Raw genomic sequence first — 25,693 nt, forward strand, 5'->3', positions numbered from 1 at the left:
TAAAAATTAAAGTCAATTAGAGGGTTAAGGTTTAGAGTTTAGTTTTAGGATTTAGGTTAAAACTTGGGGTTTAGATTTAGACTATTTTGTTAATTTTGATAACTAAAGCTATTTTGATATTAAAAAAAAGGGCAAAACATGGGAAGCCTCGAGGTGTGTGGTGAAGAAAAGGAAATCGAATGTTTAGAATTGTGAAATGCTCCAAATGCAAATCGACAAAACAATAATGGTAACGAGAGTGATCGATCCAAATTGGGAAGTCTTGCAAGTTATAACAGCTCACATTGCTGTTTCATTTCAATCATTTTGTTGGATAAGCTTCAACATTACTTAGAGCTCAAGATAGACTTATCAAGTTGGATAAAAGACTATGGGAGCTCATCATTATCTAATTAGGAGTTAGGAGTTATCTAAGTGCTAATAGGAATAGGATTAGTAAAGGATTTCTAGTTCTATAAATAAGGTTGTTGAGTTGTGACAATCCTTAAGAAACATAAGAGGTGTTTAGTTTTTGAGTTATATTTCTAAACATCAATAAGAAGAGTTATTTCTTAAAAGTCTTTGTGTTTCTGAAACTTTACATTTTATGTCTCTTACATTGTTTAGTTTGCGCATAAGTCTCCAGATCTTTTTAATTAGATGCTTCCTTTGTCAAACATTTAGTGGATTTTCTAGACTTTGTGGTCGCAATATGCAAAAAAAAAACATGATACTTGCATTACGGTCAAATGTATGTGTAATCAATAAGCCGAGAGCATGATGGGGCAAAGTGATCTCTAGCGTGGGTTCGACCCATATTCTTTACTATGATGAAGTCTAAAATGAAAAAGGGCTTATAGGCCAAAACTAAAAGCAAAAAGAACACACAGATAATGGTCCGTATTTTTTTACGATCAACATAACAAAACTAATGAATTAAAATGTTAGTTGGATTTGTTGAGTTTGTGGCCACAATGCATATATGATGATACACGACGGTGAGATATTTGTGGAATTTGTTGCCACACACAATGCATATATGATGATATATTACGGCGAAATGTATGTGCCACCAATACATAACGATGGTCCGTACTTGCTCGATCAAAATAACAAAACCAATGAAATTACAAACATTTGTGTGTTTTTTTTCATACATGCAATAGTTTCTTATTGACCAATTTCAAAACAAAGTTACCATATGGTTTTGTAACTGTTCTCTAGAAAACCAATAATTTTTGTGGGTCCCAATGAAATGCAATCATGAATCATCTGTGTATAAACTATATTCCCTTCCCTATAAAAAAAACCCCATCTTTCTTCTCCTTTCCTCATCACTTCCAAATCCTAATGAGACTTAGCTTTTTGATCATTCTCATTCTTTATAGCAAAAGCAAATTGTTTCTAATTTTTATTCTCTAAATTGAAATAGTTATAAACTAGAAGATGTGCAACAAAAGGGCATCACAATATCACAAAGTAGAAATACCTCCACCACAACCTTTCTTGAAATCACTAAAGAACACTCTCAATGAGATCCTTTTCGCCGACGATCCGTTTCGCAAAATCAGAAACGAATCGAAAACGTCGAAAAAGATCGAGTTAGGGTTGCGACACGTGTTCCCAATCTTGGAATGGGCTCGTGGTTACAGTTTGGGGTATTTGAAATCAGACGTTATCTCAGGGATCACAATTGCTAGTCTTGCTATTCCTCAAGGGATTAGCTATGCTCAGCTAGCTAATCTCCCTCCTATCCTTGGTCTTTGTAAGCTCTCCTCCCCCTCCTCTATATATAATTAGTCTCTATTACATGATGAAGTAGTTTACATTACTTATTCTAAAACTCCAAAAATTAAATGTTAACTAGGTTTACCAATAAATTGTGTTTTCATATAAATAGATATATTATATATAGTAACATAATAATTATGTGTTTATGGAAAAAAAAAAAATGAAGACTCAAGCTTGGTGCCGCCGTTGGTATACGCGACAATGGGAAGTTCAAGAGATTTAGCGGTGGGAACAGTGGCGGTGGCCTCGCTGTTGACGGGAGCGATGTTAGGGAAAGAGGTAAACCCGGTGCAGAATCCAAAGCTTTACCTTCACTTAGCTTTCACCGCCACTTTCTTCGCCGGACTCATGCAAACATGCCTTGGCCTCTTACGGTACGTAACACTCCAAATTCGCGTTACTTTCTTTATTTTTAAGAATAGTTTTACAATTATAATACACGTACGTGAAAAATCAATGTTTACTAGTATTGTTTTATATATGATAGAATCATAATTTTATATTTTGGTAGAATTCTAGGTGTAAGAGTTTGTATTCTAGTGGTCTATCATAATAAACAAAGTGAGAAGGGAACATTTTGATCGGCTGAAGGTCTCTGCCTCGTGCATGCTGCTTTGTTTTTCTTAGCAATAGTAAAAACTGTGATAGTCTATATAAAATAAGAAATAAGAAGAAAACAAAAACGTAGAGTTGAAATATGATCCATGTTCGATTCTGAGACAAAATATGTCAGAGGATAATAATAATATAGAAGATTAGAAAATTTTAGTCTACCATTTACAAACAAATTTCACGTGAACAAAACTAAAAAAAAAAACATTAAATTGATCAAAAATACATACAAACACATAGTTATTCAATAGTTATGACCTAGTAGTTATTATGACTAAATTTGATGGGGTCTAGTGAATGTAAAATATCAGGTTAGGGTTCGTGGTGGAGATATTGTCGCATGCGGCGATTGTAGGGTTCATGGGTGGTGCCGCGACGGTGGTGTGTCTGCAGCAACTGAAAGGCTTACTTGGCCTCATTCACTTCACTCATTCCACCGATATAGTCTCTGTTCTCCGCTCCATTTTCTCTCAATCTCATATGGTTCGTTTACTACTTATATAGTGTACCCACACACAAAATATATATATATATTGCCCATTTAGATCTCTCTACATATATCGAAATCTACTTTTTTAATGTTAAAATCGTACCAAAAATCATAATATGATTTCCCTATTTTAATATTATATTTTGGCTGAGAAATAACACTTCAAAATAAAATATGGCTACGTTCTTGTTACGATTTAAAATAAAAATAAAAGTTAAACTGAGAAGCTATATTAGTTGTTTTGAATCTTTTGATGTATAGACAGAGTTATATAATCCTGATCTACTGCGTGCTGACCATTTTTGGTTAATGTTTAAGATCTGTAATATTCTCAATTGTTTCTCTAAATCAATGGGTTTGCAAGTGGGCAGTAGGCACAGCACTTGTTGTTATTATTCACGGGGTTTCTTGCCAATATTGTACCCGACCGATTCAGACCATTTTGTTTTGCTTAAGTCTATCAGTGTAGAAAAATATATAAAGACACATAAATAATAAGTTTATATACTTTCATTCAGCAGAAAAAAGTGTTTGGTAATTTGTAACGTATATAAAAAATTATTTTAAAATATGCAGTGGAAATGGGAGAGTGGATTGCTAGGGTGTTGCTTCCTCATCTTCCTCCTTACAACCAAATACATTGTAAGTTTAACATGCTTAATTTAATCTATATATCTATTACGTACTGGTTAATACGGTTTTAGATTCGAATTTTAACAAAAGTAATTAATGTAAGAGAAGAGCAAGAAGAGACCAAAGCTATTCTGGATATCTGCAATGTCTCCACTTGTTTCTGTCATTTTTGGAAGCCTTTTCATGTACTTCCTCCATGACCATTTCCATGGCATTCCATATGTACGTTTCTTCTTTCCTTTTCTTTTGTGTCTAATGGCTAAAATACTCACAATTAGACTTGTATATTCGTACTTTTACACTAACTAACGGTTAATATATATAACTTTCTATATTTATAATAAATCACAACTTTGAATTTTTTTTGTTAATTATAACCTTAAACGCCAAACAAAAAAAAAGCTTTCTTTGTTGAAACTGCTAATGCACTAATTTATGAATTTGTTGTGGCCTTGTGGGAATAGATTGGAGAATTAAAGAAAGGGATAAATCCACCGTCAATCACACATTTGGTATTCACGTCACCATATGTCACGTTGGCTCTCAAAATCGGCATTATCACTGGAGTCATAGCTCTCGCTGTACGTTCTCACTCATATCATATTTTAAAAAACAATTTGGACCAAACTGCATCCTTAATTTAATTGGTTAAAATAATTAATAAAAAATAAATAGGAAGGGATTGCAGTGGGGAGAAGCTTTGCAATGTACAAGAATTACAACATAGATGGGAACAAAGAGATGATAGCCTTTGGGGTGATGAACATTCTTGGTTCCTTCTCCTCTTGCTATCTCACTACCGGTAATCTACCATTTTCATGATCATTTTTTACTTATAAAATATCTTCGTAAAGAGTATTTGCATATGTTTTTCCGACTAAAATCAAAGTTAATACCACATTATAATATACTAAAGGTAATGAATAAAATAACTTATAGTTGAATATGGGATAAATTGTTAATGATATAGCATATGGTATTATGGTAGTGAAATTATCGATGCTATTCGAATTTACGTCCACAAAATGCATGTTATTAACAAAAAAATATTATGCAAAAACTTCTCACATATCGACACTGATTTAGGGAATACACATCGGGCTTGGTTGGAAGAGCATATGAAAAAGTTTTTCTAATTTTATCATCCAATCAACATTTATTAGGAGATCATATAAAGGAGCATTTAGAAGCTGCAGATGCTCTCATATACTCTCTTCCTGTATGCTTTTATTTGAAGCATTTCCCAAACATTTAACTCTAAAATATTAAAGATGAAAAAAAACTCTAAAATATTAATATCTATTAGATTTTATGTTAAATAATTAATTAATTTTGTAAAATAGAAAATTATGATTTCATAAAAGATAAATTTATTTGTTATAAGGTAATATATATAAGAAACTAATTAATGTTATTAATTAAAATAATATAATAATTTATTTAATACATTAAAATATTAATGTGGATATAATTTATAATATATATTATTGTTTTATATTAGTTTGATGTATTATATTATATATATTTTAAACAGTTATTGAAATTAAAATGTAAATATAGATATAAAATTTTATAAAGATTATAATATATATAGATATATATTATTTTTTTGTAATTAATGTGTTACATTATAAATATATAATTAAAAATTATTAAATTACACATTTATATATAACAATTTATAAAATTTATTAAATGTAAGATATATTTTTAAAAAATTATATAGCAATGAGTGATAATTAATTTTTTTATGAAACACATTTAAATTATATATTTTAATTAATATCATATATTAAATATAAATATAATATCTAATACTCAACCAATCAACTAAATGTTTTATAATCAGAGCATACAGCTTATGCACTTTAATGCTTATGCTGCATAATGCTAATGCTCTAGTATATGTTGTTTCAATCAAGCCCGATAGTAGTATATATGTATTTATAAGTTTTGAGTGCTTGTAGTTTTGAGATTATTTTGGTATAAAAGGATTACAAAATGATGACTATATTTTCTTATAACAAAATGAGAATACTTAGTGATTTAACCCCAAAAGAAAACATAAATGGAAAATATTATGATATGAAGGGCCGTTTTCCCGTTCGGCTGTGAACTACAACGCGGGTTGCAAAACGGCGTTATCAAACGTGGTGATGGCCGTTGCAGTGGCGGTGACGCTACTGTTCTTAACGCCGTTGTTCTTCTACACGCCACTAGTGGTCCTATCGTCGATCATAATCACCGCCATGCTAGGCCTCGTAGACTACGAAGCAGCCCTTCATCTTTGGAGACTCGACAAGTTCGATTTCTTCGTTTGTCTCTCTGCTTACTTAGGCGTTGTTTTTGGTACCATCGAGATTGGTCTCATCCTCTCCGTACGTACTTCTCTCTTATCTTTACCCTTTTGCCATGCACTCCCAGTAAAATTCAAAAGATAGAATCATGCAATAAAAATATTAATTTATTAATTAATATGGGCAGGTGGGAATATCAGTGATGAGGTAAGTGTTGTTCGTGGGAAGACCAAAGATCTATGTAATGGGAAACATCCAAAACACAGAAATATATAGGAACATTGAACATTACCCTCAAGCCACCACTCTCTCTTGTCTCCTCATTCTCCACATCGATGGTCCTATCTACTTCGCCAACTCTAGCTACTTGCGAGACAGGTTGTTTATTTATGATTTCTATATACATATATATCTTTTCATATATAGTTATCGAATTATCTTAGTTTATTATATAGCCCTTTTTCAAGAAAAAATAAATAATATATATCTTAGTTTATTATCATACGTGACATATAAAATCTTGTGTATGTATAATATATTTGATAGAATTGGAAGGTGGATCGATGACGAGGAAGACAAATTGAGAACGAGTGGAGAAACCAGTCTACAGTATATTGTACTTGATATGAGTGGTAAGAAACTTCATCATATGTGTTTCTACTCCTTTTATCTAAACTGATATTTTTTTTATCGATACTATCGTGTGCTTGTTAGCTTGAAAAATGTAGCTATATATATCCTTTGTTCGCATACAAATTTATACAACTACATTAAAGTATTCTGGTTATATTATAAACTAAAATTTTTGCTATCTATATCCTTTGTTACTGTATCAATGATGCAAAAGATGTAAAAACATTAAAGTATATTGGTTATATTATAAACTAAAATTTTTGCTATCTATTATACTTTTTAACGTTAGTTGTAGTAAGAATTTTTCTCCAAACGTGATTTCTTTTAAACATTTTTTTATAATTTTTGAAATTATTTTAAGCGTTAATAGAATTAGTTTGAGAGTACCAACCTTTGAACCTTGATCAAGAGTCAAGACTATACTAATTTTCTGAATCAATTAATCAATTTTTTTTTATTGGTAAGACACGTAAATGTTGGATCCCAAAATATGAAACATCTAACTTTGGTTTAACATGTAGCTGTGGGAAACATAGACACGAGCGGTATAAGCATGCTAGAAGAACTCATCAAAATCCTAGGACGAAGAGAGCTCAAGGTTTATATAATAGAGCCTCTATTTGTCTTTTTACCAAGACAAGCCCCCAAATTTGTTAGTCATTTTGCGATTTGGTTCTCTAATTTTCTCAGCTAGTGGTAGCAAACCCAGGAGCAGAGGTGATGAAGAAGCTAAGCAAGTCCAACTTCATAGAGAGCATTGGTAAAGAACGGATTTATCTCACGGTGGCAGAAGCTGTTACAGCTTGCAATTTCATGCTCCATACCGCTAAACCCGACTCCACCGTACCAGAATTTAACAACGTTTAATATTTCATATTGAATCTCATCTCACATTTCTAAAAGGTTTTTTTTATTGTCATCAAGATTAAGGAGTCTGTTCTTAACAAAAAATAAAAATAAAATAAGTTTGTTATTTGAACGCACCTACTCCTAGCGCGTCTGCGTTCAAAAACATAATCGCAAACGCAGTTAAACAATTCACATTAATATATTTGCTACTTGCGACTGAAGTAACAACACAGTTTCAATAACTTCAAGGAGACTGTGGCTGCTGAACACAACCACAAAACGCAGACCGCTTCTTCGTCCTTTTCTTCATGGTTACGCTCCTAGATCCACCATAGATATAGTCACGAAGAAGAACTTTGGATTTAGTATCAGAAACCTTCGTCCTAGTTCGATGCTCTCTCTCGCCTTCAAGCTTCATCAACAGAAACTGAATCCTCTGTATCTCCTGCTGTAACCTCACAATCTTCTCTGATCCTCTTCTTGCTTGTTCGGATATTCTCCGACTTCTATCAATATCCTTCTCTGATTCGGCTTTTGTGGTCAGCTTTCGATTGACGTTAAACAGCTTCTCTATTGCTTCGTCTGCTTCTTCGAGCTGTCCTTTGATCGTTTCATACTCGTTTTCTCCAACTTTCATCTTTTCCTTCTCCACTGCATCGACTTTGCTTTTCAAAACTTCTACAGTGATCTGAAGATTCTCCAGGTTCTGTAGATCCGAACCAAGTCTCTCTACAACTTTCCGCTTGTTTATTTCTGTGTTCGGATCCATGAACCCGTCGAAAATCTCTACTTTATCGACAACCAGTGACTCTTCAGACAAGGATTTACCTTTTGCAATTCTAGCCACAGTTCCGGTCTTGTGAGTCTTCACTGGCTTTAGCTCAACAAAACCGTGATGATCTAAATCCATAGTGCCTTTCTTACTTACAATCTCGTACGAAGATCCATCAGAAGTTTGATCAAGCACAATATCTTTCATTTCCATCTCGATTTCGTGACTCTGCTTCCGCATTTTGCCATTTCCTCCTTCTTGCTTCCTCATGCTTCTCCCGGTGCCGCCTGTTTTTAATTCTTTGATTTGTTTCAATGATGCCTCAAGCATAGAGTAGGCATTCGTGTTCTCAAGAATCAGAAGCTTCTCCTTCTCCATTACTGCCTCTGCAACAGCTTTGATTCTCAAACACATATCTTCCAACTTGGGGAGTTCATCCACTGAATCAGTACCCTGGTAAAAGAGATGAGTGAACATCAATTCAAAAATGGTTATACAAATAATCAACTTTATAAGTCGAGATTGAGGAGATAAATGGTTAAGATCAATTACCTTTGAAATTTCACCCTCAGATTCGCGGCGCACGAAAACATAATCCTCCAAAGATTTAATGCTTTTATTCAACAAGACAATAGCTTGGCTTCTTTTAAGCGTTTCAGTAACCGCATCTTTCGATGCGCTTTTGCTTTCAAGATTCTTGCAGGCTTCAGCTAGCTCACGTGTCGTCGCTTCAATCAATGTTTCATGTACAGCTGCGATCTGCTTATCGCAAAAGAATGTAGCAGCTTGAGACTCCCAAAATTCAGCCTTTCTCATCTCTTTGAAAACCTCTTGATTCAGCTTTTCTTTCTCCCTTTTGATTTCTTCAAGTTCCTTCTCCTTCTCATGTAAATGATCCTTCACATTAGCAATTTCATCTTCTAAGTGATCTTTGTCTGATCTGATAAAAAGCAGGTTTCTCTTCAGCTGCATATTCTCAGTTTCTGCATCTATTAACTTATCACCAATCTTGTTTGCCTTACCCTCAAGGTTCTTCTTCTCTGTTTCAATACCAACTGCTTCTAACTTAAGTTGCTGAAGCCATTCAATAAGGACAATGTTCTCAATGGCAGTTTGTTCGTTCTCAGATATAAGGCCTGATTTCTCTTCTGAGAGTGACTGACAAGCTTCCTCCAGCGTCTTCAGCTTGCTTCTGATTGATTTCAACTCAAAATTCAAATCTGATATAGATTTTTCTAGCATAAGGTTTTTCTGAGCAAGCTTTTCCATAGTTGCCAATTTCTCTGAAAGAGTCATCTTTTCGCTTTTCACTCTCTCATTGCATTCTTTTAAGGTTGAGGTCTCCTCCTGCAACTCTTTGACTGATGACCCAACTAACTCCACCTGTTCTACCATAGACTGGTTTTTCTTCCCTACCTGACTTAATTCCTCTTTAAGACAATATATTTCTTGCTGTAAAGCATTTCTCTGATTCACTCTTAGCTCAACATCTGCTTCAAGTTTGCGTATTATTTCCTTTAGGCTTGAGACATCCTCTTGTAAGCTTTTAATTGATGCAACCGAAGAGAGATTGAGCTCATTGAGACCTTTGTTCTCAACCTTTGCTAGCTCAATTTCCTCATGCAACTCACTGTTTCGGATCTCCATGTCTTTCATGATCTGAGACCTGGTTTGAAGTTCCACAGCCAAATTATTTAGCTCTTCTTGAGACTGAGAGTGCAACTGTTGTAGGGTTTGAAACGCGGTCTCAGCTTCTTGGAAACGCAAATGCTCTTCTTGTACACAACTCCACAGTTTGACCAGCTCTGTTTGCTTCTCGGTGAACATCTGACTTTGATTCCCCAGTTTCTCCAAGAGACCATCCAGCTCAGAGTGAAGATTCTGATTTGATCTCTCAAGCACAAGACATTTCTCCTCAGAAAACTTTAACTTAGCAATTCCATCCTCTATTTCATGGCTAAGACTTTGTGTTTCTTCTTGAGCATGGTGTAGTTTGACTTTTAGATCCGCAATTATATTCAGGCACTGTTGGAACTGAAGTTCAGAAGCTTCCTTCTCCTTGATCAAATTCGAGATTGTTTGCTTCAAGTTTTCAACTTCTACCCCAGCCTTTTCAGCCCTCTCATTGATAAGCCTTGTACCTTCCTCAGCCTTCCTCAGTCTCTCTTCTAGGTTAGATATCGTATTCAAGCATTGCCTGTATTGAACAAGAGCAGCTTCCTTTTCAGTTTCGGCTTTAGCAAGGCTCTGCTTCAAAGCGAGGATTTCAGCTTCAGCTTTGCTGGCTCGCTCATTCATTCCTTCAGCTTCCTTATGGGCTACAGAGAGTCCATCTTCCAAATCAGCTATCTTTTGCAAACATTCTTCATAACGAAGAAGGCTGGATTCCTTTTCAGACTCCAGTTTGTAGAGTGTTTCTCTGAGCGTTTGGATCTCAGCTTCTGCACTAGCGGCTGTGTCACGAAGTCCCCTTGAGTCTTCTTGTGCACGAGATACTTCAGATTCTAGATTAGACAGTCTCTCCAAATTCTCCTCAAACTGTGCTAAGCTAGCTTCTTTTTCAGCCTGCATTGTAGAAAGGGAGTCTCTTAAAGCAACAAGTTCAGCCTCAGCTTTGCTAGCTCGTTCCTTGAGATCATTTCTTCCTTTTCCATCCACATCATTAAAATTCAGTCCCTTTCTTGCTTTCCCACTACTCACAAACGGAGCTTCTTCACTAAAATCTATATTCCTCTTCACATCTTTCAGCAACCCATCCGGGCCAACCCGAGCCCGGAAAGGAGGATGCATCTCCGGTGTCTGTGGATCAACATCATTTGTAACATGTGACGACTCATCGCCAAAAATCAAAGGAACTTGGCTAGGACACGCTTCTGATATAGTCTGATGAGCCTTGTGTATTACACCAGTTGCATGATTATACCTTTCAGCTAATGCACGATATGCACGGTAGAACTCTTCAACCAGTTTCATAAGCTCAGGACGTTTACGGTAATACATCTCTGCTCGTCTAGCAAAAGAATCAGCATCTTCTTCAAGAACCTTGATCATTTGCTTCACATTGTTATCCATACCTTTCAAAAAAAAAAAACATTACAGTTGCATATATCATTAGACAAAAAAGAAAACATAATCTAAAGCAGAGAAATCACATATAAAGTAGAAGTAGGTAAAGCGTTAACAAACCAGCAAGATTCTCCTGAAGCCATTTAGAATTCTTAGGGGTATTGTGACTATCCCACCACCATGAATACATAGGTTTCGAATTACTCTTTGCCGCAATCTCCATTTCTTTTTATTTTATTTTATTTTCTTTCCAGCAAATACAAAACAGAACACAAAAGGATTGTTACACCAAGCTTCTTCTTCTTCTTCTTCTTCGTCTCAAAGTTCTCAACACCTACCTAACAAATTACCTGAAAAATATTGACAAAGGATTGTTACACCTATCTAACAAGTGTGTATGAAACATTGAAACCCAGAATCAGAGAAAATAGCCAAACTAAAGCAACTTAAATTTTCGAATGAATAAACATGTACACGAACACGATTGTGATTTTTTTCTATGATACGATTAGCACAGAGTTGATCTCCATGCTCTTATAACCCCAGAACACAAAACAAAATTCGAGTCAGGAAAAAAATAAATCAGAGGATCACACTGTAGAATGTGGATCACAGACAGTGCATAAATATAAGCTAAAATTATGATCTGAGAGCTAAAAAAAAAAAAAATCAAAATCCCACAATTATCAAACGAATCGGAGAGCACTGAAGTCGAGTTCTTCTTACCCCACACCAAAAAAAAAAAAATTTGAATCGCACGTCGATAATTGAAGAATCAAGCGCTTAGAAGCTTAGTACGCGCTTCGTCATCTTCATCGCGTATCTCATCCCATCATCATCTTCTAGATCTCTCTCTCTCTCTCTCTCTCTCTCTTGGTGTGTAAAAGAAGTTCTCTGTTTCTGCTTTTTACGTTGTGAAGAAGAGAGTTTTGCTTAGGTTATGGTGTGGTGGGGGCTAAAAGAGAGAGAAAGAGAGATTAGAGAAAATGAAATGACGAGAGTACCCTTGAAACCGTGTTTCTAAACTGTTATTCTCGGGATTGCTTGTGGGATATTTGACTTCCTAAAACATAAAAGTGTACTAATTTAACAAACTTGTACAAAAACAAATTTAATGTAAATTACGCCATAAATTAAGCAAAGTGTGTTATCATTACATTCTCATTTTTTTTTTCAATAAATGACAGCAATAAGATAGGCCATAAATACAAGGTTTTATGAAAACTTTTATCTTACATGATAGTATTATTCAAAAAAATATTCTATGATAAGTTATATAGATTTATATAGAAAATCCATATCATACTACAATCAATACACACCATTTTAAAAACTATATATTATATATAATACTTGGTTTAAATTTTAGTAATTCAAACTCTATTAATTTAATAAATTTGAATTTTAATCTTTTGAAAATATATTACAATCAATGATAATACAGTACATTGTTTTCAATAATATTATTTCAACTTGTTTATTGTCTTATTGATTAAATTAATTATTACTACTACTTGTTTCCTTTTTTATAAAAAGGGAAAGAATCTTTGGAGAGAGAGAGAGAGAATCAGAAAAAGGCAACAGAGAGAGAGAGAGAGGCGTATTTTTCAGAGCTGAACTTTGGGTCCTACGTACTTCACCCAATCATATTCACCCATGCGCATTAAAATATATACATACAGGATATATATACATAAATCTTTGTTTGAGTTAAGTAATTTGATTGATGAATAAAGATAATTAAGTTTTCTGTAAACATTACTAATTTAATTTCTAAGCTTATTAAGATTAATTTGATGGATTAATTTGTAAAAAGAACTGTTTATATGGGAAAAAAGATAAACAAAGATTATACTTAGTACTTTACCAAGAACATAATGATAACAAGGGTCAACTTGTTTTTTTTTCCTTTCACCTAGGGATATAATAGAACCGCTTGTATAATTTTAAATTGGTGCCAAACTTGTCAAAACGATATTAATTGTGAAACATAAAAAAATAATACTCCTAGCAATATCTATAAACCTTTAATCTTTTGCACTTGCACATGTTATCAACTAAGCCTTGATTCATTTTACCAAAAGAAAAAGAGAGAAAAGTCACATAAGGTGTGGATTATATTATAAAGATTTAAGTATTGGCTTTAAAAAAAACTCTTAGATTATTAAATCATGATTGCGAAAGTTTTCCTTTGTATATTTTTGAGTAAATTAATTATCCACCAAAAAATAAAGAAAAAGAACTAGTTCTTGATTAGTAATAATACTATACAATTTAAGCTAATTAGGAATTAAGTATGAAACAAAAGAAAAATGTGCCCTTTAACATATCAAAATCAAACTGTCGGTATCCCAGACGTTGTACTTTTAAATACGAACAAGAAAATGCCAATAAAGTTTTTTTCTTTTCCTGTTGTTGTTGTTGTTGGGCCCAATCGTAATAATGAACCATCATGAAAACTCAATTAAACTACCAAACCAATTTACAACTCTCACTAAATAATTCATCTTCTTCAACAACCTCTCTCTAGTCTTTCTCTATATACTTGGTCCCAACCAAACGTCTATTTCTTTTCTTTTTTAAATCTTTCTTGACATTGTCTCAAATAGTAACTATAGCTGCCTGCCTAAATCCATAATTAAAGTGTTGAAAATTTTTTCTTTTTAACGTTTAGGGGAAAACATAAATAGAAAGATCATTTTCACGAGATGGTGAAGATGATGATGACATGATGCAGTAGTACTGTAGTAGTAATACGATGTCCAGCAAATCCTACTAAAAAAGTAAAGGTAGTCCAATGGGCCCATAACGGGCCATTTTAGTTTAAAACTTCCAGCTATTTGAGTTTCAGATGTTAAATACACTCACTACATCTCATTATGCAATAAAGAAACCATAGAGAGGCATAGATATAGTAAGGGAACCAGGGGGATACATATCCTTCAACATTAAAACTCCAAAACAAGATAGCAAGACGTCTCTACAACACTTGTCACAAACTACAAAAGATAAGAAGAAACATACGTTTGTGGAAACCTTCACACAACAGTTCCAAACACAGAGACTATACTTGTCTCCTTATCTAACAAAACAACCCAAAAGATAGTAGAGAGGCAAAGCAACCAAGAAGCAGAGCAGCAGCTTCTCCAGGTCCCTGATACAATATGTCAAAAACTTGTATAAATTAATTACACATTCAGATTTTCTTAACTGGAAGAGCTACAAAAGAGAGCTTCAGATTTTACCTGGTGAGCAGATTAGGCAGGATCACGAAACTTCAACGAGACAAAGGTGTTCTAGGTAAGAACCTAAGGAATGTCTTTTCTTCACAAGAAGTGGTGGATTAAAGGTGAGGCTACAATGGCTTGAATCTGGATGAATTTTTACCAGCAGAGATAGTCTAAGAGGGTCAGTAAAACTTGCTCTTCCCTTTTTCCTTTTCAAAAAAACAGGAAATGAGGCGAAGAGGAAGAACACTTGGCAGGAGAGTAGTTAGATTTACATCTTGTAAGGCTGGAGCGAAGTGAATTTAGAAGGAAGAGAAGTAGACTTAAAAAGAGGGCTAAAAAGAAAAAGATATGGACAGAGAGGGCGATACAGGACAAAGGTCACAAACTAAGAACCCGAAAAGACGAAACTTGGAAGAATGAAACAGAAACCCAGTATGATCAAAGGTTCTACTGCATATACAGGCTAGCTAGATGCTATCTAACCCACTTAAGAAAAGAAGCCAAAGGGAAAAAAAGACGACTCTAAGAAGAAACTATACAAAGGGCAAAGAGGAAACACTAATGTTCAAGCATCACCACATAGAACTTAGCATTCACCTAGTATATATGTTAAGAGACTGGTAAATTTTTGGCCATCCTATATGCTACACCAAGAATCAAGTCTTCTCTTTTACGTGATATCAATCTGCTTCCTGAATGTTTTCTACCCACTATAACCAGCTATTCCACCATTAATAACACCCCATCTGCATAGGAGATCCAGTAGTAACTGCTGACCAACTCTGAGTCAAGACTGCTTACGTGTTCCTTTACCATTGCTATTGAAAAACTAAGAAACAAACTCAAACCAACTTGGTGACTAACACCTTATTTTCTATGTGCATAAAACTAAAACTAACCCCGTTCCCCTATAAAAGGCTCCTGATCTTTCATTCATCAGCAGCATCAAGCTCAAGATTGAGCATGCGACGCAGAGTCATAGTGGCAGAGACAGTACTACGAAAAGGATTGTCACCAGATGAAGTTGGAGAAACCGGCGCAGACTTAGCAACTTCACGGATATCAACAGCAGAGTCAGGAGCAGGAAAGGTCAAAGATACCGTCCTCTTTTGTTGGAGAGAAAACTTAGGAATAGGCACAGAAGCAGGCGGGGGCGAGTTGGAGTAAGTAGGTCCAGCCCAAAGCTCAGAGTAAGAAAGGCTTCTCCTTTCGTCAACAAATTCACTAGCACACCTACTACGGATCTGAGAACCTCTGTTGTTAGCAATTGGAATGGGACTAGTTCTTCTACCGCTGTCAACCGAAGGATGATTAAAAACCGGCAAAACAGACTTAGGAGAACGAGGAGACTGAGCTTGAGGAATAGCAGCAGCTCCTTTAGCTAAAGGTGTAGAAGAAGACGAAGTTCTCTTTGGCCTTGGAAGCAAACCAACACCAGAATGAAAAGTTCTGCAATTGATTTGCCTGAAAGTTTTGGAAGGAGCTGATCTAAAACGATCATGATGATGAACAAGAGTTCTCTTCCCGTAATACTGATCCCTATGTTCCACTGCTACAATAAGCGTTTCCATTTTCGAGATTAAAATCACACACTGTCAAAAGTAAGAAGCTTTTCACTACCACAACAACTAGTCTCAAGAACACACTGATCAAAATCACAAATCCTTCACTCGTTTCTTAACCGAAGCCCCAGCTCGATTCGAAAAGCTGAAGAAAAAGAAAAAAAAGCAATTTCATTTCAAGCCATACAAATGGGGGAAACCAAAGTAAATCATCATCACATATGAAGAAGCAAAGCCAAATCACAAGATCAGATCCTGAAACAAAGAAATTTACCTTGAAAAAGAGGTCCTTTTGATGAAGACGAATCGCTTCAGAGGGAGATGATTTGTTTGTTGTAAAAGATGTGTGTGAAAAGAGAGTATCTTCTTTGTATTAGGGTTTTTAAGCCTCCGAGGAAACGAAGATCCTACGGATCTGAGAAATGAGGTTTGATAGAGAGACGAGAGAGAGAGAGAGAGAGAGAGAGAGAGAGAGAGAGCAGTTGTCTATTAAGTGAGTAGGGAGGCACAGTTACTTCATGATTCTGTTTACTTGAAATGACAAAATTACCCTTGGCTTTATCCATTGCGCATGTTGTCCTTTTCGTCTTTTACTCGAGCAGAAGTAAATTAATTATTTCATAAACAAAATTAAACCGTGTATTAAAGGCATTGGGTCAAACTTAAGCGTCTTCCTCATTAGTTTAATTTCAGTATTCATGCATGAGAAGAGGACCCTCTTACGTCACTTTTTTTTTATATATATATTTTTCATAAACCGTTGTGTAACAAATTTTTAAAAATTTGATTAAAAATAAATAAAATGTATTCACTATATTTTTGAAACAATTGATGTCGTTTTCTTTCTCATTTATTTCTAAATCCAAGCATGATAATCGATTTGCTTCATTAAATTTAAATGAGTTGTATTAATTTAGAAAAACGAATAATTAGAGATTATGTATGGAGGACCAGGTACTTTGGTAGGGTCTTCTAATGAAGATATGTACCACCAATGTATGGCACTTATTGAAGAAAAAGATTCAGACATTGTATAGTTCCACAAATGTGGAATCATATAAACTATAATTGGAAATTATTGAATAGATCAGGTTATGTTCTCAACTATATATATATATAGTAATATAATCTGCCTGCTTATTCGGAAATTTATTGCTCTTCACAATTATAGAGATCCCCCAATAATATATATACATACAGAGTACAGACACAGGTACTTTGTTTGTTTCACAGTTCCAAAAATAGAATAATGATGACAATAATGGTGACGATGATATTTCATATATGATGCTACTGCTTTTATTCTTCAGACTTTTTTTTAGAAGTTGATTACGGAGGGAGTATTAATTACGAAAACATTTTAATCCCTTTTGGAAAAAGTATTTTAGTGTTTTGGATATTGAATTTATGTAGCGTCGTCTATGTTTAAGTGTTACAACTGAATTCATATGGTCACTTTATAAATTTCGTTTGCCTTTTGATTTTTGTTGCTTCAATATAGTGTTCAAAAGATTGATTTTCTTGGTTTTGATATTAAATGTCTGTATATTGTACAGTGAATCACAACAAAATTTTGTGTTATCACTGTTGTATTTGTATATCTCTGGTTCAAGCAGATACATTCATACAGTATATGTTTTTTTTGTTTCTCATTTCCAAAAAATATCCCTCACGAAAAGAAACTCACCGGAATATCGATCGCTCGAGATTGTTCGTCGATCTCGCATTTATTGTTTGCTGATGATAATCTGTTCTTTTGTAAGGCAGAGGAGGTTGAATGTAAAGTGGTAATGGATATTACAGGTAATTACGGAAAAACGTCAGGACAAGAGGTTAATTTAGAGAAATCTTCAATCATGTTTGGTAAGAAAGTTCCACCGGATGTAAGAGCTCGGATAAAAACAGTAATTGGTATTTCGAGGGAGGGAGGAATGGGTTCTTACTTGGGAATTCCTGAAAACCTACAGGGTTCGAGGACTAATGTGTTCAGTTATGTTAATGAACGTCTGGATGAGAGAGTTAACGGCTGGTCGGCGAAGACCTTATCGAAAGGGGGTAAAGAATTATGATCAAGACGGTGGCGTTAGCTCTTCCGACTCATGTTATGTCGTGCTTTAAATTGCCCCAGGCATTAACAACCAAACTTACGGGTGCCATATCAAACTTCTGGTGGAAGTCTAATGATAAGGCTAGAGGTACTCATTGGGTAGCTTGGGATAAAATGTGTGAGGACAAATGTGATGGGGGTTTGGATTTTTGCGCATTGGAAGAATTTAATGATGCAATGCTGGCTAAGCAGTATTGGAGGTTGATTCATTACCCGAACTCTTTAATGGCTAGGGTGATGCATGGTCGATATTTCCGGAGAAAACATCCTTTACGGGCAACTAAACCATATTCTCCATCCTTTGCGTGGCAGAGTATTTTTTCTGTTAAGGGACTCGTGGAACGCGGGGCACGGTGGATGGTAGGTTTGGGTCGTGACATATCGGTATGGAGGGATCCTTGGATACCCGATCTCCAGCCACGACCAGCTAATGGTAGGGGAGAGTTCTACATCCTAATTTGAAGGTCATTCATCTAATTAATCCCCTTAGGATGGATTGGCATTTGCCCATTCTAGAGGAGTATATGGATCCAGCGGATATTCCGCTTATTCAGAGTCTGGCGGTTAGTAAGTCAATTCGATCGGATAGACTGATTTAGCATTATACTAAGTCCGGTAAGTATTCTGTGAAATCTGGTTATAGGCTATCACGAGAAATTCAGAAGGAAGCAGAGTTTGGGCCATCGTGTACCGTTTTACGGGCACAAGCTTGGAAACTTGAGGTCCCCTCTAAGGTTCAGCATTTTTTTCTGGCAGGTGGCCTCTGGTAGCCTTCCTGTTAAGGAACGAATTGCTCATCGGAGCGTACGGTGTGATGTTACGTGTCAACGGTGTGGCTCTGTGGTCGAGTCTATTAATCACGCTCTTTTTGAGTGTGAACGATCCCGTTTGGTGTGGGAGCTATCGCCGATACACCTTTCTTCGTCTGGTTTTCCCTATGGATCAGTGTATTCAAACTTAGATTTATTATACTCTAAGGTCTTTTCAGGTTCCGGGGGTGTGGGTACTGGTTATTTGTTGCCATGGATATTGTGGACTATTTGGAAAGATAGGAATAAAAAGGTTTTTCAGGGAATTGAGAATGAGCCAATTGATATTATAAATCAAGCGTCAAACGATAAACTCCTGTGGGAGGAGGCAAAGTCCTACTCTGGGAATTTATTGCCACCCCAGCCGGCTATGGAGGAAAAGGTTGTTTCTGTTCGTTGTCAGGTTGATGGTTCCTGGAAAGTTCCAACCCTTTAGAGGGCTTGGGATGGTGGTATGGGACTCAGGATGATAAGACGCTACTTTTGGAAGCTTGTAGTCGTCGTCGTAGTCCCTCTTCCCTTCATTCGGAATTTAATGTCTTTTTTTGGGCTATGGAGTCTCTTCGAATGGCAGGGATTGATTGTCAGGATTTCGAGTCAGATAGCGCTGAACTGGTAGCAATGGTGCAGGCTCCGGACGACTGGCCAGCTTTCCATTCCCTCATATCATATTACCCTGCCTTCACCCTGACACAAATCCCGCGAACGTCAAACGTCCGAGCTGACTGTCTTGCTTCTTCTTCTAGATCTTTAGCTTCTGCATCTTCTTTTGTAAACTCTTTTGCTCCAGATTAGGCAACCAATTTTGGAGTTACTTTTTAATTTATTTTATTGTTAGGTTGAAAAAAAAAAAAAATATATATCCCTCATGCATGATAATAGTGGTGACGATGATTTAACATGATATATATATACTAAACCTTGTAAAATTTCATTTATGATCAAAATTATAACTGGTTTTGCAACTATTTCAATTATCTATTGTTGCTACCAAAATCAAATGCAACCTAAACCAAAATAAACATATATATACTGAATAAACATATATATACTGACCAAAATAATAAAAAACAGCAAATATGTATTTTCGATTTTTATCTTGATAACCTTAACAAATTTTAGTCCTAACATATTGCATATCTCACATAATCGATAAAACCAAATCGAACCAAATGGAATAACTAAATGCTATGTACTACAATAATATATGAGAAACTAAAGATATACACAAACCTTACAAGAGGTACAAAAATAAAGTATATACTTTTCTAAAAATTACGTTTTACTAAGACCATCTTACTTTAACAGCTCTTTGACATGTATTTTTTTTTTTCCATATACACAGATTAATAAATTAACAATTAGTCGAATGTATTTGAAGCTCCTGGCAATTAATGAATTCATAAAATGTCGTTTTGTTCTAAGTGTAGTTTATTCTGCCCAATTAAGTATATAGTAAAACTTCTATAAATTAATAATTTTGGAACAATAATTTTGTATTAATTTATAAATTAATATATATTATTTCATATTATAAATTAATAATTATTCATTTATAGAGATAATTTTAATTTTCAAAAATCTTGAGAAAATATAACTTGGGATAATTTTACAAAAATAAGTCTAGAAGATTTGGAATTCAAATTTTAATATTTAGAAAAGAAAAATCTGACCAGAAATTATAAATACTATAGATGAATTCAGTTATAAACATGATATATTAATTAAAATTTATAATTGATGACTTTAATTGTTGTAATATAATAGCAATTACCAAAACAAAATGATGCATATTCAGAAATAAAGAACTTAAAAAAAAAAGGGTCAATTTATGAAATTTTATAGAGTTTACAACAACATTATAGCTTGAAAATACAACAAACAATTATTTCATAGAGGTGAAGTGTTGGAGAAACTTCATTAAAAAAAGAATACATTAATGTATCAACTTATATATATATATATATATTTTTTTTTTCAGCATATATATATGCTGAAAATATATGGTTTCATTTAACTTTTACTTCAAAACAAATACTTTTAGTATATTATATCTCTAATATATTATTAATTATTAACTAATTATTTAAATTTTCAAATTTATAATTTTTACCCATTTGTTTCATATTAAGCAATGTTTTAATAGCATAATAATTTATCTAACTAAAGATTATTAATAAATTATATACATTACATATCTTATTATATTACAAATGATTAACTAACGCATTTCAAAGTGAAAATTAGCATTTTTGTATAGAGTCACAAACTTCCGGGACCATGTATTTTAACCATAAATAAAGATTGTTAAAATTTGAAGGATTTTTGTGTAACTAAAAATTTTACCTTCTTATTTTGAAGATGTGAATAATTTTCTTTCAAATATAATGGAACAACCAAAAAGGTGGTGACCTAGTGGTAGTAAAAAGAGGGTATGTGTGTTCGTGAAACGTGTGTGTTTGTGGGTAGACAATTTTCATTTGTGTTTTATGGTTACGTTTCGTGTATGTGGGTGTTCTTGTGTTTTTATGTTTATATCAGTGTTAGCATTAGAGATGTGGGAGCAACTTAGTTGAAGTTTTGTTTAATCCTAAAGCAAACAATCCACCTGAGAAAACAAAAAAAACCTTATAGTCAAACTTTAAACGAACTCATATATGCTACCTATCACAACGTTAAACAAATGCAAATGCAAATCAATACTAATAAAATTGGAAGCTAAAAGAGAACTAAACCAAAGCTTTGCTTTTCCAAAACCAAAAATACTAAAGACAACTTAGGAATTGAATTAATGTATACATATACTTACTTGGGAAGAGGGGTGTTGAAGACGACGTGCATGCACCACAGAAGCTCCAATCATGCCCCTAATAAAAACAAAATATCATATAGTTAATATCTAAACTGTAGTATGGGTAAGTAGAGACCTCAAAATGTTGTTGTATAGAGTCAAGTTTTAGATGCCAAAATCAGTATTTCAATGTTGTTGTTGATATAAACATTCAGTCAGTATAGTAAAGACAAAGAAGAAACCGTAGGATGTTGAAAAACTCATGAGATCTCAACTTCTCTACAGCATAAACAACATATGAATTTAGAGCTTTGATTAAGGGGTAAAAAGTTACCTGATCAAAAGCTGCCGGTTCAGTCACTGTCTCTACTACAACAATCAAGACAGAAGCAACACCAATATAATATTGAAAAGAGAATACTAACAATTACCTAAGATCAGATCATTCATATACACACCACTTACAACCAAAGATGCCTTTTCGAAAAACATATCAGATGAATGATTACGAGTCTCTGAAATTAATAAAACTTGGAAGTATAATTGGATTCAAAGATTCAGATACTTACATGCTTGAAAAGGGGTTGAATTTCCAATTTATATTATGTTTTCTGCAAATAAAGTCATAAATTTGTTAGGCCAAAGACATATACAATGTGCAGAACGACATACAAAATTTCAAAATTTGATTCTACAATGGTACTAAATATATATGTGAAGAAAAATTTCAAGGGATTGCAAGCTGTAAATGCCCCTAAATGAGATTTGTTTGTGTCTTACTCTAACAAGTTTGGTACCTAGCTACCACTAATTAATAATATTGAGTATCAAAAAGCAATATACAACGGAGGTACCTGAGAAAACAAAAGTCTTTTATTTTTCAGAAACAAAAGCTGCTGAAAGCTCTGCTCGTCCTTAAAAACAAACAGTTAGAGGATTTCAGAAACATAACTGCTCGTTCAGCTAATGCTGCTGTGCACCACAGGTTACCAAAAAAGCTAGAGTCTCCACAACCTTACCAGTACAAAACAATTCAAACACAACCAATAACACAATGATACTAAAATCGAGGGAGAGAAGTCGAACCTGAGAAAGATCATGCACACACTCTACTTCTTGGGCTTCTGAAGCTAAAAGTACAGATTAGTAATAACTCATAACAGTTATAAAAGATTATGTGATCAAATTAAAGATCAAGTCCTACTAGTACAAAACAATTCAAACACAACCAGTTACACAATGATATTTAAATAGTGGGAGAGAAGTCGCACCTGAGAAAGATCATGTACACACTCTAGTTCTTGGCTTCTGAAGCATAATATTTCCAATTCATATTATGTTTTCTGCAAATAAAGTCATAAATTTGTTAGGCCAAAGATGTGAAGAATGGTACTAATGATACTAAAGATATATGTGAAGAAAAATTTCAGGGGATTGCAAGCTGTAAGTGCCCCTAAATGAGTTTTGTTTTGTGTCTTACTCTAACAAGTTTGGTACCACTAATTAATAATACAACGGGTATACCTGAGAAACAAAAGTCTTCTTTTTTCTTTTTCAGAGACAAAAGCTGCTTAAAGCTCTGCTCGTTCTTAAAAACAAACAGTTGGAGGATTCAGAAACGTACCTGCTCGTTCAGCTAATCCTGCTGTGCACCAGAAGTTACCAAAAAGCTAGAGTCTCCACAACCCTACCAGTACAAAACAATTCAAACACAACCAGTTACACAATGATATTTAAATAGTGGGAGAGAAGTCGAACCTGAGAAAGATCATGTACACGCTCTAGTTCTTGGGCTTCTGAAGCTAAAAGTACAGATTAGTAATAACTCATAACAGTTATATAAAAGATTATGTGATCAAATTAAAGATCAAATCCTACTAGTACAAAACAATTCAAACACAACCAGTTACGCAATGCTATATAAATAGAGGGAGAGAAGTCGAACCTGAGAACGATCATATACACACTCTAGTTCTTGGGATTCTGAAGCTAAAAGTACAGATTAGTAATAACTCATAACAGTTATAAAAGATTATGTGATCAAATTCAAGGGAATATATTATAACTTATTAAAAAAGAGGGAAGGGAAGAGATACTTTACCTGATCAAAAGAGAATATTGAATGTGAATCATGTTGTCCCAACCCCAGCAAAACCAGCCTTAATTAAGGACATATAGTCTCCATCAGTTAGCAGAACATTGAATATGATATTATATCTCCATCAGTTAGCAGAACACTGAATTTTATAGTTTAAGCAGATAATTGAATTTCTCCAGACAACACTGTACAAGTCTGAACTTAGCAGAAACTGAAGTTTTTTTATAGCAGATTATATTGAATTTTAAAGATGCTGCCAGCTTCAGCACAATATCTTTGATCGGACAGAGCTCTCCAATCTTACAAAGGCATTAAAACAAGCCTTAAAAGGACTTTACTCTCCATCAACTTTGCAGAATATTGAATTGTACTCCATACAATTTAAGCAGAGAATTGAATTTCTCAGGACATCATTGTCCAAAGCCTTAATAGAGGCTAATCTTAGCAGAGATTGAAGTTAATGTCAAGCTGTCCCAGCCCAGCAAGACAGTAGAACTCATATAAGCAGAGATTGATGTCTCCAATCTTGGGATATAGTTTTGAAAGGCTTTTACTTACAGTCGTAATATCTCTGCCCCCAAGAACATCTAGCTTCTGTTGTCAAGCTGTCCCAGCCCCAGCAACCACAAGTCCTATAAAAGAACATTTTTTTTTTCTCTCCATCAATAATTAGCAGAACATTGAGTTCTATATATTTTAAGCAGAGCATTGAATTTTCTCCAGAAAAGTCTGATCTTAGCAGAGACTGAAGTTTTCTATAACAGAGATATTGAATGTTCACATCAAGGCCAAGCCATATATTAACCAAGCCCTTATTTGTAGACTGTATTTTTTGCTCTCCATCAAAGTTGCAGAACATTGAATCATTGTATAAGCAGAGTATTGAATTTTCCAAGATATCATTGTCCAAAGGACTTTTTACTCTCCATCAAATGAGCAGAAATATTGAATTGTAACTCCATATAATTTATAGCAGAGATATTGAATTTTTCTAAGGACATCATAGTCCAAGCCTTAAAACAAAGACTGATCTTTTTAGCAGAGATTGAAGTTTTTGTCAAGCTGTCCCAGCCCCAGCAAGACAGTAGAGATAATATTGACAAGCCTTTTTACGGACGCGGACAATTTCCCCAAGTTAGAAACCGGACAAACACAATCATATAATGTGTAGTCCCTTTCCTTTGGGTTTTTGAAGAAAACATCAAACCTTAAAACCGAAGAAAAAAAAAACAATCTTTCTTTTGAAATTGAAAACCCTAAGATCGAAAACACAAGTTTAAAAGAGGGTTTTTTTTGATTTACGAACCTCATATTAAAACAAAAATCAATCGAAAATCTGAATCTCTGTAACAAAAAGTTTCGAATTTAAAATCACGAATGTAAAATTCCTCTAAAACACAAATTTAAAAGAGGGATTTTTGATTTGCGGAAACATTATAATCAGAATCCCTAAGATGAACAACATAACAACAAATAGAGGGCTTTTGGATTTTGCTTAAAGAAAAAACCAAATCAAAGTTTTAATTTTTTGAAGGGTTCGATCGAAATCTAAGAAGAAAAAAACACACAATTACAAAACTACCAAACCCCAAAAACTGAAGAAAAAAAACACAAAAAGAGGGGTTTTGGCTATGCAAAATTAAAAAGAACCCTAAATTAACTTTCTTCGGAAGCAAAATTAAACAAAAACAAAACCTTTCAGAGACGATAAAGATCTTTGCGAATCGCTCGAGAGAAAGAGATCGACGAAAGAGAATCGCACTTATTAAAATCGCTAGCGAAAGATTTGCATCGCATTGCAACATCTGTCTTTTACGCTCTTAATTTGACCGTTACAAAATTAAAAGGAAACTGGGCTTATAAAGTTTTGGCCCATATCTAGGTCTTACGTTTTTTTTTACTTTCTCAACAATTATAGAATGAGAACGTAAGAAAGGTATTTGGAGAATTTGAGTCAATTGCACGGTTTGATGG

General features: G+C 34.3%; 3 protein-coding genes and 2 long non-coding RNA genes across 5 annotated transcripts; 1 reads left to right on the top strand and 4 right to left on the bottom strand.

The window, feature by feature from the left end:
- The first annotated feature begins 1,297 nt into the window (after positions 1-1,297).
- LOC104714396 (sulfate transporter 3.2) lies at positions 1,298-7,418 on the top strand. Its single transcript, XM_010431757.3, is given in 12 exon segments — positions 1,298-1,744; positions 1,937-2,144; positions 2,694-2,865; positions 3,449-3,514; positions 3,614-3,727; positions 3,970-4,086; positions 4,181-4,307; positions 5,597-5,883; positions 5,990-6,180; positions 6,349-6,434; positions 6,957-7,033; positions 7,126-7,418. Coding segments are annotated over 12 exon segments (1,941 nt in total). The 5' UTR covers positions 1,298-1,425; the 3' UTR covers positions 7,303-7,418.
- Positions 4,122-4,743, bottom strand: LOC147948096 (uncharacterized). Its single transcript, XR_015565980.1, has 2 exons — positions 4,574-4,743; positions 4,122-4,312 (listed from the first exon to the last, which is right to left on the bottom strand). It is a non-coding gene; the product is annotated as an uncharacterized LOC147948096 (long non-coding RNA).
- Positions 7,329-12,115, bottom strand: LOC104714410 (protein NETWORKED 1C). Its single transcript, XM_010431768.3, has 4 exons — positions 11,849-12,115; positions 11,243-11,472; positions 8,609-11,130; positions 7,329-8,509 (listed from the first exon to the last, which is right to left on the bottom strand). The coding sequence occupies exons 2-4, from the start codon at positions 11,343-11,345 to the stop codon at positions 7,529-7,531; spliced, it is 3,606 nt and encodes a 1,201-aa protein (XP_010430070.2). The 5' UTR covers positions 11,346-11,472; positions 11,849-12,115; the 3' UTR covers positions 7,329-7,528.
- A 1,919-nt stretch (positions 12,116-14,034) lies between these two features.
- Positions 14,035-16,444, bottom strand: LOC104714425 (uncharacterized). The gene is made up of 3 exons (XM_010431788.3): positions 16,189-16,444; positions 14,368-16,059; positions 14,035-14,276 (listed from the first exon to the last, which is right to left on the bottom strand). The coding sequence occupies exon 2, from the start codon at positions 15,921-15,923 to the stop codon at positions 15,282-15,284; it is 642 nt and encodes a 213-aa protein (XP_010430090.1). The 5' UTR covers positions 15,924-16,059; positions 16,189-16,444; the 3' UTR covers positions 14,035-14,276; positions 14,368-15,281.
- A 4,694-nt stretch (positions 16,445-21,138) lies between these two features.
- Positions 21,139-23,497, bottom strand: LOC104714436 (uncharacterized). Its single transcript, XR_755834.3, has 6 exons — positions 23,380-23,497; positions 23,246-23,308; positions 22,708-22,964; positions 22,476-22,635; positions 21,640-22,232; positions 21,139-21,438 (listed from the first exon to the last, which is right to left on the bottom strand). It is a non-coding gene; the product is annotated as an uncharacterized LOC104714436 (long non-coding RNA).
- Between the last annotated feature and the right edge of the window lie 2,196 nt (positions 23,498-25,693).

Source organism: Camelina sativa, chromosome 2 (genome assembly GCF_030686135.1).
Source record: "Camelina sativa cultivar CO46 ecotype springtype chromosome 2, ASM3068613v1".
Lineage (NCBI taxonomy): Eukaryota > Viridiplantae > Streptophyta > Magnoliopsida > Brassicales > Brassicaceae > Camelina > Camelina sativa.